This window comes from Macaca thibetana, chromosome 9 (genome assembly GCF_024542745.1).
Source record: "Macaca thibetana thibetana isolate TM-01 chromosome 9, ASM2454274v1, whole genome shotgun sequence".
NCBI classification, from domain to species: Eukaryota; Metazoa; Chordata; class Mammalia; order Primates; family Cercopithecidae; genus Macaca; species Macaca thibetana.
The window spans coordinates 27,331,077-27,346,791 of NC_065586.1; the positions used below are offsets into that span (position 1 = coordinate 27,331,077).

At 40.8% G+C, this 15,715-nt stretch overlaps 1 protein-coding gene across 1 annotated transcript in view; it reads right to left on the reverse strand.

Annotated features, from left to right (window-relative positions):
- Positions 1–273: 273 nt before the first annotated feature.
- MKX (mohawk homeobox) overlaps positions 274–15,715 on the reverse strand; it is a 75,048-nt gene continuing 59,606 nt past the window's right edge. Inside the window, exons 6-7 of the mRNA XM_050804550.1 lie at positions 2,918–2,951; positions 274–2,812 (exon numbers count right to left, since the gene is read on the reverse strand). Coding sequence (XP_050660507.1) covers positions 2,626–2,812; positions 2,918–2,951 — 221 coding nt within the window. The 3' untranslated portion in view covers positions 274–2,625. The remainder of the gene's footprint in view (positions 2,813–2,917; positions 2,952–15,715) is intronic.

A 15,715-nucleotide genomic window follows, 5' to 3' on the forward strand; every position in this document is an offset into this window, starting at 1 on the left:
ATTGTATTAGTGAGGGAAAGAAGGTATTATGTGAAAATGCTCATTTTAAAGGTACGTATTTGAATAGTCAGCATCACACTCCCTTTTCCTCAGTCTTTAAAAGCTGGATCGGTGGCCTAAGGTGATGAAATTCAAACCTAATACAAATGCAGCACTCCCATATCATATCCCTTAACAGTCCAAGGAGAATTGCTGCATATAATGGGCCCGTCTGTTCTACTGCTTCATCTACCTGCTCAGCTCTCAAAGGAAAACAAAATCCATACGATCATTGAGGTCTAGAAATTAACTTTTATTTTAAATCTGTCAAGAACTCCTGGCAGTTATTAATTTTATTAAAATGATTACATATGGCAAAACAAAGAATAGAGGTAATTCTATTTCTCTACAACATAAATTATGAGTTAGATTTTCAGCTGCCGGCTCAGCATTGTTCAAGATTCTTTTAAAGGGCTGGGGGGATTTTAATATCCAGAAAATGTTAAAGCAGCAAAAGAAAAAATAAATTAAAAAGTCATTGCAATTGGAGATATTGCCAAGGATGTGCTTATTATAAAGTCTTCTTGACATGTTAATTATAAAATCTTCCAACCTTTGGTATTAAAAAAAATCATGTGAATAGTTGTCCTATATTGCCTTGTCATCTATAATTTATAACAGAGAAGAAATTTGCTGATTTTTTAAAAAAGACGGCAAACATGAATCATGACTCATTCAAATAAAATACAACCAGCATTCATTCATCTAACTGAAATATGTCAAAACAAAAACACTTTTATTAACATATTTAATACCAGAATAACTTATAATAGTATGAAAAAGAGTGAAGTATTTGTCTTTAGTTTTCATTGACATGCTCACATTTTGGCAAAATTGTTTTGTAAAGATTCCAAAGTTTGTATCAGAGATCTCTAACTATTTAAGGATGCAAACCAAAAGAACTCATACTTCATCTGATCATACAGTCATAACTTATATATTTTGCTTTGCGCTTACTGTTACTGCAAACAGCAATTTAGAAAACAAAGTAAAAATATATATATACACAAAATATTTTTATATCAAATTATCTTCATTACACTAAATAAATCCAATCCCCAAATGCTATGTTACATGAAAAAGTGTCCTACAATTTATATCAAGACTGATACTGTCCGTCAACTAGAGCAGCCTTTGGTTTTAAAAGCATTTTGCAAAATAAAGAAAAATGTCACCACTTGGCTACACTATTGACCCTCATTCACACTGACAAAAATGCTTTCCAGTTTAAAAAAAAATAGATTACATACTCAGAAAAAAAAATCCCATCATAAAAGAGTCAAACCGTTTTTACTTCTCTGTAGCACATACCCTCTGTTATATTTGGCATTTCCACTGTTTATTCAAGTTTCAAGTCTTCCCAAGCTGATTAGAATATTATTGTTTAGTTGAGAAAGATAGTCTTCTTTCTTGATATTGATTGTTCTCACTCAATGGTTGTCTAATTTAGAAACAAAATGTTTTCTTTCAATGCACGATTTCACTTCACTTTTACATTAATGTCCAACTTGGCAAAATTCAAACTGTTCAATGTTTTGTTTTCCATATGTTTTAAATTTAAAAATCAATTTTATGTATGTGTATGTATAGCCACACAGAGATACATTTCTTTCATTCTCTTGTTCTCGCTGCAATACAAATTGTCCATCAGCAATTGTAATTTGAAACGAATCAAATAAAAGATTTTTAGTCATACCATATGAACACAGTTTCCATCACAAAAAGACAGTGAGCTCTAATGCAAACAGGATTATGTTTTAAAACTACAGGTTTAGTTTTACACAGGAAAATTTTGAGTTATTTATATAATAAAGTTGTTTTTTTTTTTTTAAACTTCAGCAGAACTTGAGAAAAAAAATCCAGATTAATTCTAAAGGGCTTTGTGGTACTTTCCAACAGTGCTTGAAAAAACGTTTTCCTGATCACCATGTATTCATTGAAATTTTAAATTAACTTGAAGGAATCACTTCTTAAATGTACAACGTTATGTGGATCGCTGCACCTTGAATTTTGGAAGTTTGTAACATATCAGATATGCAGGCAAGATACATGCATAAAAGTCTCACTGTCACTCTGAAAAGCACATTGAACAATTTTCAATACTGTAGACTTTTTTTAAAAGGAAGATTTCATTTGGGCTGAACAGATATCCAAGTTTTAACTTGTGAATTATTGAATGCATTTCAAGGGCTTTCAGCGATTCTGGTTTCAGTCCTGGAATGATTAGGTCCATCTGGAATGATGCACACAGGCTAATAAGCATATGGCGTTGGCATTTTGAGGCATAGCTGTTCAACTATGCCCACGTTGGAGCTTATTTTTGGGAGCAAGGCACTTACTGTAATGGTAATGCAGACATTTTATGCATAGTTTGAGTAACATAAAATAAGTTAATATTTTTGATTAAAATGAGTTTTTTATAATTTATATGTCTTTTACAGAAGCAACTAAATGATATATTTGGGATAATTAAAAATAAGAAGAGGTTTGGGAGAGAGTCATTTTCATCCCTGCTTCGGCTTTTAGGATGAGGGTTGACGAAAACACTGGAAAGAACATCCATTGGATCTGAAAAGCAACAAGCTCTTAAAACTGCTGCACCAGCGGCACTTTGACAGTCTTTACTTCTGCTATATGGGACGACTTCTGGATGATGCAGCTGGTAGTTCCCTGCAGTTTGTCCTTTCCCTGTGCAAGATTTGTTAAGGCCATAGCTGCGTTGATCTCCTTCCAATACGTGTCATCTTTGCTCGGTCCCTTTCTGTTAGCTGCACTGGAGTTAAGCAAAACAGAAAGTAAACGATCAAACTCACTGCAGTTTGCATTGAAAATGTCATCGCCGAAAAGCAGGCACGGCCAATGGGAACATTTTGCTCACCTGTCACCCTTATTGGATCCGTTTTCCAGAGTGTCTGTAAAGAAAAGCAAAAATTCAGTTATTTTTATTTTTTTCCTTTCTTTTCTCATCTCAGGAGTTCCATCACTAATGACCAGAAGTAAAAGTTCTTCAGGAAATATAGTTGAAAATTAGTTAGCTTTTAATAAAGATAAAGCAGTTTGTATTAAGATGAAAAAAATTGCAAAGGGGCAGAAATAAGATGACAGTGGGTAGTAAAGAATAAAAGGGAGCTCTCATAGCTATACAATAATCTGAAGTTATTTACTCTGAGAAATTGGGGCCTTTTGGATCAGGAGACAAGCAGCATAAGGAAAAAAGTGCTGACTGTGCCTGGGGCCAGGTTCTGGCCTTGCCCTACTATCCATCTGCAGTGTAACTTGGGGGCAGATTATGACCTCCCACAATGTCTGGGATTCAGTTCTGTAACTATCAAATCAGGGAGTTTTGGCTGGGCACAGTGGCTCATATCTGTAATCCCAGTACTTTGGGAGGCCAAGGCAGGGGGATTGCTTGAGCCTAGGAATTCGAGACCAGCCTGTGCTACATCGTGAGATCTCATCTCTACTAAAAATAAAAATAAAAATAGCTGGGTATGGTGGGTGTTCACCTGTATTCCCAGTTACTCAGGAGGCTGAGGTGGGAGGATGGCTTGAGCCCAGGGGTTGAAGCTGCAGTAAGCAGGGATTGTGCCACTGCACTCCAGCCTGGGCAATAAAGCAAGACCCTGTCTCTAAGAAAATTAAAATAAAAAACTGGGGGTTCTAGACAAACTTGGGGGTGCTTCTGGCTCAATGATTCTATAATTTCATGGTTATCAAATTTTCTTTTTTCTTTTTTTTTTTTGAGAAGGAGGCTTGCTGTGTTGCCCAGGCTGGAGTGCAATGGTATGATCTCGGCTCACTGCAACTTCCACCTCCCGGGTTCAAGCAATTCTCCTGCCTCAGGCTCCTGAGTAGCTGGGATTACAGGCACCTGCCACCATGCCTGGCTAATTTTTGTATTTTTAGTAGAAACAGGGTTTCACCATGTTAGTCAGGCTGATCTTGAACTCCTGACCTCCTGATCTGCCTGCCTCGACCTCCCACAGTGCTGGGATTACAGGTGTGAGCCACCGTGCCTGGCCAGTTATCACACATTTATTTCAGACAAAGGATGGGCAAATAGTTCCCTCTGCTAGTTAGCAAATGAGTAACAGACCCAATGGCGATAGCAATACAGGATTTCCTGGCATATTTATTAGAAGAAGCAGGCACCAGTCCTCAATTTCCAAAAGAACGCTTCCTCCTGCTGCTGCAGGAAATGAAAGTTAGGATGCTAGCTTTTGCTTCTACACTCACATCTTTGGTTTAGATTTGCTGCTTCACTCCGAACACGAATGTCTCTCAACACCACATAAATATAAAGAACCCACAAAAATGGGTTCTCGAGCTCCTTAGGCTAAAAGAATCTGGTATGAGTAACACAAAAATTTCCCTACTGAAGGGAAAGATGTAGGGGGGTGGTAGATAGGCTACTGGCATGGCGTCCTAGCAAAGGAGTAGGGTTGAGACTCCAAAACCAGACAGTGGGTGAGCCCCTCTTCATCACCATCATCATCCACAACAATAATCAATATCACCGGGGAGCTACTGCAGGTGGCACTGTGCTCCACACAGGAAACTTGGAAGATGCAAGGCCCTCTGCTAGTTCTATGGCCTTTACAAAACTGTCTTTTCCTGCCCTTAGTCCTCTCCCTTCCTTTTACCCCACCTCCCATCCCCACCAACCCAATATTTCTCACAATTTCTTTTTCTCTACACTGCTTAAGGATAGTTAGGAAATGCATCCTAATTTCCAATTCTGAGCTCTAAGAGAGTCACAGAACTAGAAGAGGTTTGAGAAGAGTAACGTCAACATGATCGTCATATAGTCTAAGCAGGGCAAAATTTCCCAGGGAAGAGGTGGTCAAGAGAAAACAAATGACATGACCATGAGGCAGCCAAGCTTCAATACCCTGTCTGAAGGAAAAGAATGGGGAAAGCCTGCTGACATATCCTGAGTTCAGCCTTAAGGTGTAGACCACGAGACAATCATGGGTCACTCTGAGCTCTTTTCACAACCCTTCACCTAAGGAACTTAAATAAACAAGGCGAACAAACAAAACAAAAGCATTTAGTGAACAAATGGCAAAGTGGTTGTGAAGAACACATGAGATCATGTGTGTCTGGCCCAGAATGGAACAACGAGTGTTAGTTCCCTTGGTCTCCTTTCACTGACTACTCAGGCGGCATTTTATAAGGTTTTAGGGATCCTTTGGGGGAAATAACTGGATCTGTGAACAGTTAGATCGTTACCTTCTGCAGCTCTGCCAGCTTCTGGCTCTTACAGGGTCAGCCTGGATGCTTAGCTATACCTCTGCTACTTTCCATAGTTTTGCAATTATAAAGTAACTCATGTAAATGCAGGAAAAGAATGATCATTGGTAATTTACAGAACTCTGATACTACTGATTTACAGATCATTTACTACGTGCCAGGCACAATTCTGAGCACTTCGTGGCCTAATTTATTTATGATTACTGACTTTGTGTATGGATAACAAGTCTCCACGGTATCTGTGAAGTCATTTTTTATCGAGTTCTATTCTCCTATCTGTAAATCTTCACTCAGTGAGGACAGAGACAAGGTGCTACCAGAACAGAGAACAAGTCAAGGCTTTCGTCTGGGAGAAGGAAAGCCAGCAAATTGCACATTTCACAGAGGAAAAAAAAATGAGTTAGGCCTTTGCTCCATTTTGCCCACAAATTGCAACAATTCTGTTGCCAAAGTGAAGCAATAGGTTATGGAGATATTTATTCAATGGAAAGACTTGGCAAAAGCAGAGTAAGTTCCATGAGGCTTAAATAACGTTAGGGAAATAACAAAACATAATTTAGAGAAGACTATGTAACTGACGCTCTGGCTCCCAGATGAAGCCATCTCACATAGGCGAAGGAGACCAGAACCCAGTTCCCTACCTGAACTGTCAACCTCAGAGTGGTTACTGCACACACAAGAAGAAAGCCTGTGCCTATCAAATACGTTATGGGTTACAGAACCTGTCAGTGCATCAATGCCATCAATGTATGGAGCCTGCACGTGGAAGGAGAAGATGTAATTCATGGCTCAGGTCCACGGAGAGCCTCTATTTAGGATGAGGAGTTGACTTGCATGTCTTGCAGCATCGTGAGCGCCTGGCTGTGGCTAGCACTCCCTGTGGCTGACTCCTTGGACTTGTTCCACTGAGAAACATGTTTACTACAGCCAACTGTGAAATTATAAAATTCTGCTTACTCTTTGGGTGTATGTGTTTGACACTTTGGTGCCTATGAAAATACCTTTGAAGTGCAAAAACGTAGACTCAAATCCCCATGCAGGTATTCTTAATTAGGTTTTACAAATCTCAACAATGTACTACACAGGATTCGATACACTGAATAATGTATTTTATTTTTCAGGCAGATGGGCACATTCAATGTCACTAGGTATAGATTGGGTTCCTTTCCAGTAACAGAAGAAAATTGTTTTACATCACACACTGGGGCCTTTCGGGAGGTGGGGAGCTGGGGGAGGGAAAGCATTAAGAGAAACGCCTAATGTCAATGACAAGTTGATGAGTGTAGCAAACCAACATGGCACATGTATACCTATGTAACAAACCTGCACGTTGTGCACATGTACCCTAGAACATAAAGAATAATACAATAAAAAAAGAATTTCTATTTAAAAAAAAGTAATGGAGAATAGACACATGTTGCTTCTCTATCAGTAGTCAGTGTGAAAACTGCATACAACAAAACTCAATCTCAGAGACTGAAATCCACAAGGAAAAGCTGCTTACCACCACTTGGGAAGTGCCGGGGGTGGGCAGTCTCTGTGCCCAAAGTGCTTTTAGTTCAAAAAATGAATTGATGTTAGAAGGGCATGCTTTTCCTGAGGCTGTTACTGGTGGGCTGCCCAGTGTCACTTGGGTATTTTGTAGTCCGAGAGCCACCTCCTGTGGAGTAATGTGTGCTGGTTCCCAGAAAAGCCAAACCGGCAAAAGGAAGATAGCAAACAGAGCCCTTTGACTCTGAAACATTTGTGCTTTTTTTTAGGAAAGCAAGGACTCGAAAGATCTGGGAGACTGGGGAGATTTTTTTTTTTTTTCTATTTGTTGTGCTAAGATGAAATCTGGAGAAATGTCACAGTTTTTAGCGAACTGATATCATTTGAGGGGAATTCAGAAAATTTACAATCTTCTCATTATACTAACTGGCTGTATTAATGTTGTAATTTTTTTTTTCTTATGCAAGTGTGCTGTGTCTTGTGTCTTTTCAGCTCATGGTCAGTATTTGAGGTGCAGTGGGTCTGTGTACCCCACCCCTGGTGGTCATGGGGGTCCTGACACGTCTGTCCACTGCTGACAGGTGGTCTCACCGGCTCCACTCGAGAAGTGGCACCTAGTAGCTCCAGAAACAATCAGACAGGAGAGAGAAGGATCGTGCATGTTGCTGAAAGAGGGAAAACGCAAGTTGGAGCTAGCTCCTGGTATGTAGACTCTTGAGAGCAGTTCATTAGCATGCACAGACTCAGGGTCTGACTGCCCCACATTTGGCTCGGCTATATCTCTTACTCTGCAAGTAGCTTGGCTCAGCCTCTCCAAAGTCTGAGCTAAAATGCCTCTTTAGATTCCAAGGTTCCAAAAATCAGCTTCGCTGTCAATTACCATAAAAGCAACTGGTTGGCAGGAACGGCTTATTGAACCAGCCAAAAGAGCGTGTTTTAAGACGAAAAAAGAAAAGAAAAGAAAAAAAAAGAGGTGTGTAGTTAGGAAAATCTTGGATGCTGCAAAACCCAAACCATGTTGAAACTTAAAGTGGGGCTATCCTCAGTTTGGACATGTGTTTCCTTCTACGGTTAAGTAGAGAAAAAAATTATACAGAAAACCCAGTTCCAATGCAACTCGAGATATCTGAGCAAAAAGCTCTGCGGCCAACTGTGAAAAATGCAACTCAGAAGCACATCAATTCTGATGTATATTCCCGATGTTATATTTGTAGCCATAAAAAGAGACAAAAATGTGGCCAAATCTTTTTCTCTGAGGTTTTTAAAAAATTTAATAAATAGGCCCTAAAGGGAAAAATGTTTTTGTTTCACATATGCCACTGAAATGTAAATAAAATGAGGCGAGATTAAGAATTCAGGTTTTTAAATTAAACAATCGAAAAATTATATATGTTTCCCTAAATTAAAATGGAGGGAGTAGAAGAAAAAAAACTTTTGAGATCACGGAAAGGGAAGTAAATGAGTCAGTGAGAAATCATCACTGAAATAGCTCAGCCAAGGGGGAAAACAAAGACAGTCCACTAGGATTATTTGAGTGGGAAGAAGAAGCCACTCATATTTTAAAACAATAAAAGAAGGTACAGTTGTGCACCACCTAACGATAATTCGGTCAGTGACAAACCAGACATATGACAGTGGCCCAGAAGATTATAATGGAGCTGAAAAATTCCTGTCACCTAGTGACATCATAATGTGGTCGTGCCACACATTGCTCATGTGTTTGTGGTGATACTGGTGTAAAGAAACCTACTGAGGCCGGGCACAGTGGCTCACGCCTGTAATCCCAGCACTTTGGGAGACCAAGGCGGGTGGATCACTTGAGTTCAGGAGTTCAAGACCAGCGTGGCCAACATGGTGAAACCCTGTCTCTACTAAAAAATACAAAAACTTAGCCAAGCATGGTGTTGCATGCCTGTAATCCCAGCTACTCAGGAGGCTGAGGTGGGAGAAGCGCTGGAACCCGGGAGGTGGAGGTCGCAGTGAGCCAAGATCTCGCCATTGCACTCCAGTCTGGTGACGCAGCAGGACGCCATTGCAAAACAAACAAACAAACAAACAAACAACACCTACTGAGCTGCTAAATGTATAAAGTGTAGCACATAAATTATGTACAGTACATAATACTTGGTAATAATAAATGACTATATTACTGGGTTTATGTATTTACTATATTTTTTATTGTTATTTGAGAGTGTGCTCCTTCAACTTATATTTCAAAAGTTAACTGTAGCCGGGCGCGGTGGCTCACGCCTGTAATCCTAGTACTTTGGGAGGCCGAGGTGGGCGAATCACTTGAGGCCAGGAGTTCAAAACCAATCTGGTCAACATGGTGAAACCCCATCTCTACTAAAAATACAAAAAAATTAGTTGGGTGTGGTGGCGGGTGCCTGTAATCCCAGCTACTTGGGAGGCTGAGGTGGAAGAATTGCTTGAACCCAGGAGGCAGAGGTTGCAGTGAGCCGAGATTGCGCCATTGCACTCCAGCCTGGGCAACAGAGCAAGACTACGTCTCAAAAAAAAAAAAAAAAAAGAAAGGTTAACTGTAAAACAGCCTCAGGCAGGCCCTTCAGGAGGAATTCCAGAAGAAGGCATTGCTATTATCGGAGATGACAGCTTCGTGCGTGTTATCGCCCCTGAAGACATGGAGGTGGAAGACAGTGATATTGACGAGCCTTACCCTGTGCAGGCCTAGGCTAATGTGTGTGTTTGTGGCTTAGTTTTTAACAAAAGTGTTTAGAAAGTAAAAATAAGAAATGAAAAATTTTAATAACAGGAAAAAGTTTACAGAATAGGACATAAAGAAAATATTTTCATACAGCTGTCCAATGTGTTTGTGTTTTAAGCTAAGTGTTATTACAAAAGAGTCAAAACGTTTTTTTAAAAAGCTTATAAAGTAAAAAGTAACAGTAAGCTAAGATTAATTTATTATAGAAGAAAAAAATTTTTAAATAAATTTAGGGTGGCCTAAGTGTTGAGTGTTTATAAAGTCTACAGTAATGTAGAGTAACGTCCTAGGCCTTCACATTCACTCACCACTCACTCACTCACTCACCCAAAGCAACTTCCAGCCTTGCAAGCTCCGTTCATGGTAAGTGCCTTATACAAGTGCATATTTTTTTTATTTTTTACCAGCAGTCCTAAACCTTTTTGGCACCAGGGCCTGGTTTCGTGGAAGACCATTTTCCCACAGACCAGGGAGGGAGGCAGTTTCAGGATAAAACTGTTCTACCTCGGATCATCAGGCATTAGTTAGATTCTCATAAGAAGCGCACAACCAACCAGGCGCGGTGGCTCGTGCTTGTAATCCCAGCACTGTGGGAGGCCGAGGAGGGTGGATCACAAGATCAGGAGTGTGAGACCAGCCTGGCCAACACAGTGAAACCCCATCTCTACTAACAATACAAAAATTAGCTGGGTGTGGTGGCAGGCACCTGTAATCCCAGCTACTTGGGAGGCTGAGGCAGGAGAATCGCTTGAATCCGGGAGGTGGAGGTGGCAGTTAGCCAATATCTCATCGCACCACTGCACTCCAGCCTGGGCAACAGAGCTAGACTCAGTCTCAAAAAAACAAAAAAAGAAAAGAAAAAAAAGAAAGAGAAGTGCACAACTACACGCACAGTTCACAATAGGGTTCGCGCTCCTGTGAGAATCTAACACCAGCGCTGATCTGACAGGAGGTGGAGCTCAGATGGTAATGTGAGCGATGGGGAGCAGCTGTAAATACAGATAAAGCTGCTTATGCAGCTCCTGCTATGGAGCCTGGACTGCTACCGGTCTGTGGCCTGGGGGTGAGGGGCCCCTGTTTTATACCATACTTTACTGTGTCTTTTCTATGTGAAGGTATGTTTAGATACATATATATATATTTTTTACTTCATTGTACTACTTTTCTACCCTTTGAGAAAACCCAATTAATACGTAAAACATTTCTTCTAGTGAGTAGGAATTACTTTCTATATTTTTAAAGTATTCATTATTATAAGATCCCCAAAGGAAATCAGGTCCCATTTCTGTTAACTCTTTTTTTTTTTTTTTTTTTTTTTGTACTTTAAGTTCTAGGGTACATGTGCACAACGTGCAGGTTTGTTACATATGTGTACATGTGGCATGTTGGTGTGCTGCACCCATTAACTCGTCATTTACATTAGGTATATCTCCTAATGCTATCTCTTCCCCCTCCCCCCTCCCCACAATAGGATCCAGTGTGTGATGTTCCCCACCCTGTGTCCAAGTGATCTCATTGTTCAGTTCCCACCTATGAGTGAGAACATGCAGTATTTGGTTTTCTGTTCTTGCGATAGTTTGCTGAGAATGATGGTTTCCAGCTGCATCCATGTCCCTACAAAGGACACGAACTCACCCTTTTTTATGGCTGTATAGTATTCAATGGTGTATATGTGCCACATTTTCTTAATCCAATCTGTCACTGATGGACATTTGGGTTGATTCCAAGTCTTCGCTATTGTGAATAGTGCCGCAATAAACATACGTGTGCATGTGTCTTTATAGCAGCATGACTTATAATCCTTTGGGTATGTCCCCAGTAATGGGATGGCTGGGTCAAATGGTATTTCTAGTTCTAGATCCTTGAGGAATCGCCATACTGTTTTCCACAATGGTTGAACTAGTTTACAGTCCCACCAACAGTGTAAAAGTGTTCCTATTTCTCCACATCCTCTCCAGCACCTGTTGTTTCCTGATTTTTTAATGATTGCCATTCTAACTGGTGTGAGACAGTATCTCATTGTGGTTTTGGTTTGCATTTCTCTGATGGCGAGAGATGATGAGCATTTTTTCCTATGTCTGTTGGCTGTATGAATGTCTTCTTTTGAGAAGTGTCTGTTCATATCCTTTGCCCACTTTTTGATGGGGTTGTTTGTTTTTTTCTTGTAAATTTGACTGAGTTCTTTATAGGTTCTGGATATTAGCCCTTTGTCAGATGAGTAGATGCCAAAATTTTTTCCCATTCTGTAGGTTGCCTGTTCATTCTGATGGTAGTTTCTTTTAGATACATATTTTTAATGCTTACCATTGGCTCCGATTGCCTACAGTAGTCAGTATAGTAATCTACTGTACAGGTTTGTAGTCTAGGATACATTGTAGTCCAGGATACTGCCTGATGATACATTTGCATTTCTTAGAGCACATCCCTGTTGTTAAGCAACACATGACTATATTCACCTTGCTCATGAGGCCTGGCCTAGTGCCCTTGCAGAGCAATTAAAAATCTGGGGCCTGTGATAATGATCCAAAGCAAGTCAGAGCTCCAGATGCTTGAAAACTGTGCTTCTGCACACCTGTTAAGTTTGGGGGCCATTACTTTGATAGCAGGTGTGCAGAACCTGCGTCTAGTGTGTTATTGACCTCAGAAATCCAGAGAGCCTCTGGGGGTACCAGATCAGTTTCTGGAGTTATTCACATACTTGGAACAACTGAGGATAAGAACAAGACTCTGGTGAGTATGGCAGGTATAAAACCTCACTGAAGATTCTGAAATACCAATTGCTGTGAAGTTGCAGTGCCTTACCAAATGACCCCCAGGGCTCACAAGCAATCCCCAGGGCTCCCTGCTCACATGGCTACCGTCTCCATCTCTACTTTTTCATACCTGGAGACTGAAGCTGGGCTTCCACACCCCTCTACAAATTGGTTCTACAGTGACTATACAGTTCTTTCTTTTTATAAATAGCATTCATTGGTTGGATACAACAGCTTATGCTTGTAATCCTAGCACTTTGAGAGACCGAGGCGGGAGGATTGCTTGAGCCCAAGAGTTTGAGACCAGCCTGGGCAACATATATGGTGAGACTTTGTGTCTATTAAAATTTTTTAAAATTAGCCAGGCATGGTGGTGTGTGTCTGTAGTCCCAGCTACTCAGAAGGCCGAGGTGGGAGGATCACTTGAGCCTAGGAGGTCAAGGCTGCAGTGAGCTGAGATCATGCCACTGCACTCAGGCCTGGGTGACAGAATGAGACCCTGTCCGAAAAAAAAAAAAAAAAAAAAAAAAATATATATATATATACACACACACACACACACACACACACGCATGCACATAAATATATAGCATTTGTTGTTTTTTTTTAAATAAGAAAGTAATACAGCTTCCCTGCAGAAAATCTAAGAAAAAGTGTAAAATAGAAAATAAGGGGCAATCAGGGATAATTAATATTAACATTTGGATATATGGCCTTCCAAACAAGTATTATACACATTTTTTTAAATGGCATCATTCTGGACATGTGTTACAACCTGCTACTGAACTTCCATGTTCACCTTACCTGCTGTTAATAAATAAGACAGTAATTTACCCTTTGGCCTTTCCCAATGTGGCAGTGGGTTTTGCCTGTAAAATAGAAACAGCCTGAAAGAATTCAAAATCCAGCTCCATCCAACTTAAACTTGAATATTAAGCAGTGCAAATGTTGCAAGAAGGAGTTATCTTTAAACCAGGGACTGGTTTTGTAGAAGACAGTTTTTTCACAGAGCAGGGAGTGGGGTGTTTGAGATGAAACGGTTCCACCTCAGATCATCAGGCATTAGTTAGATTTTCGTAAGGAGTTCACAACCTACATCCCTTATATGCACAGTTCACAATAGGGTTCATGCTCCTATGAGAATCTAATGCTGCTGCTAATATTTATTGTATGCTTATTCTTATGCCAGGCACTATGCCAGAAACTCTACAAATGTGATCTGATTAAATGCCTGCAATGACCCTGTGTGATAGCACCACCACCCTTATTTACAAATGACACTGTAGCTTAGAGGGGTCCAGGAACTTGCACCTTTGCAAGCTGTGAGACTCAGCACGAGGTCCCCTGGCCCTGAAGGTCTTGTTTTTAACCCCTGCATGGCACTATCCAAGTAACCTCTGTCAATAAAGCCACCTGCAAAGACCGTGGCAAGACTTAATGCATAGTATACATAGAAAGCCTATGGCAGTAGAACCTATTAAAAACGGATTAAACTTCTCTGTACTTTTTGCTAGGATTTTAGACCACAAAGAGACCAAAACCAGATTTTTTTCTCCTTATGATTTAATATGTAATATCAAGGAATCTGTCCAAATTGTAGAATAGGGAATTCAAGTAAGTTGTCTTGAGATCTTCTTTATACTTTCAGTAGAGTGATTTCTTTTGGATTTTTGTTTTGTTTTGCTTTTTGTTTGTTTGTTTGTTTTTGAGACGGAGTCTTGCTCTGTCTCCCAGGCTGGAGTGCAGGGGCGTGATCTTGGCTCACTGCAACCTCTGCCTCCCGGGGTTCACACCATTCTCCTGCCTCAGCCTCCTGAGTAGCTGGGACTACAGGCGCCCGCCACCACGCCCGGCTAATTTTTTTTTTGTATTTTTAGTAGAGATGGGGTTTCACTGTGTTAGCCAGGATGGTGTCGACCTTCTGACCTTGTGATCTGCCTGCCTTGGCCTCCCAAAGTGCTGGGATTACAGGCGTGAGCCACTGCGCCCGGCCCAGTAGAGTGATTTCTAATCGATGTGTGTGTGATATCCCTATAACTACTCCTCTATAGCCCTGAGTGAATGACTGCTAAACAGTTCCTAGGCGTCACTTTTAGAGGAAAAGTGCTGTGTCACTTTTACAGGAAATTTTTGTGGTTATCCTCTCTTTGGGACAGTTAGAGCTTTTGAATGAGTAAAGATAAATCATTCTAAGTGATATTTGCCAGAAAAGGAAGTAAAGGAAAACCACCCAACAACCCATAACACTTATTTGTTGATGACCAGACTGCTTCTACCAGTCCCGCTGACCAAAGTGAGTTTGACTCTAAAACTCTGGCATGACAGGAAGAGACTGCAACTAAAGCCTGGTGAAAGTCAAGGCTACTGAAGATAAAAGGGTTATTAGAAGCCTGGATTTTATGGGTCTGGAGATAAGAGAGCTTTGGAAGCTTTCTAAGTGGTGAGAAGTGAATAATGAATAATAGATGAATAAAATGAAACCCACCCCATATTCATGGATGGACTTAGTATTTTTTTTCTTCTTGTAATAGACTAGCTGAATTAGTTATCCTGGGAGTATAAAGAATGAGAGGCGTCTAAAATTATTTCAGAATTTGAAGAAAGAAAGAGAGAGAGAGAGAAAGAGAGAAAGAAAGAAAGAAAGAAGAGAAGAGAAGAGAAGAGAAGCGAAGAGAAGAGAAGAGAAAAAGAAAAGAAAAGAAAAGTCTTTTCTTTCTTCTGAGACAGTCTTACTCCGTCACTCAGGCTGGAGTGCAGTGGCGTGATCTCGGCTCACTTCAACCTCCTCCTCCTGGGTTCAAGCGATTCTCCTGCCTCAGCTTCCCGAGTAGCTGGGATTATAGGCGCCTGCCACCATGCCTGGCTAATTTTTGTTTTTTTAGTAGAGATGGGGTTTCATCACGTTGGCCAGGCTGGTCTCAAACTCTCAACCTCAGGTGATCCGCCCATCTTGGCCTCCCAAAGTGTTGGGATTATCGGCATGAGCCACCGCGCCCGGCCAACTCTTTTCCAAAAATAAAGCCAACGTTGCCTCCAGCCATGACTTCCATATTCTGGCCAGAGATTCTTTTCCTTTCTGCCACCGCTTATGTGGGCTGGCCCCTCTTGATGGCTAATGACACCCAGATGTCCTGGATCCACAGGGTCCTTACCTTCAACTGCCTTTCTGTCAATGCATAGTCCCCTCAACTAGCTACTGCCAGAAAATAAAAATTGAAAGCCACAGCTCTTTCTTTCTTTTCTTTTCTTTTCTTTTCTTTTCTTTCTTTTTTGAAACAGAGTCTCGCTCTGTCGTCCAGGCTGGAGTGCAGTGGCACGATCTTGGTTCACTGCAACCTCCACTTCCTGGGTTCAAGTAATTCTCCTGCCTCAGCCTCCTAAGTAGCTGGAATTACAGGCACGCACCACTTCGCCCAGCTATTTTTTGTATTTTTAGTAGAAACAGGGTTTCACC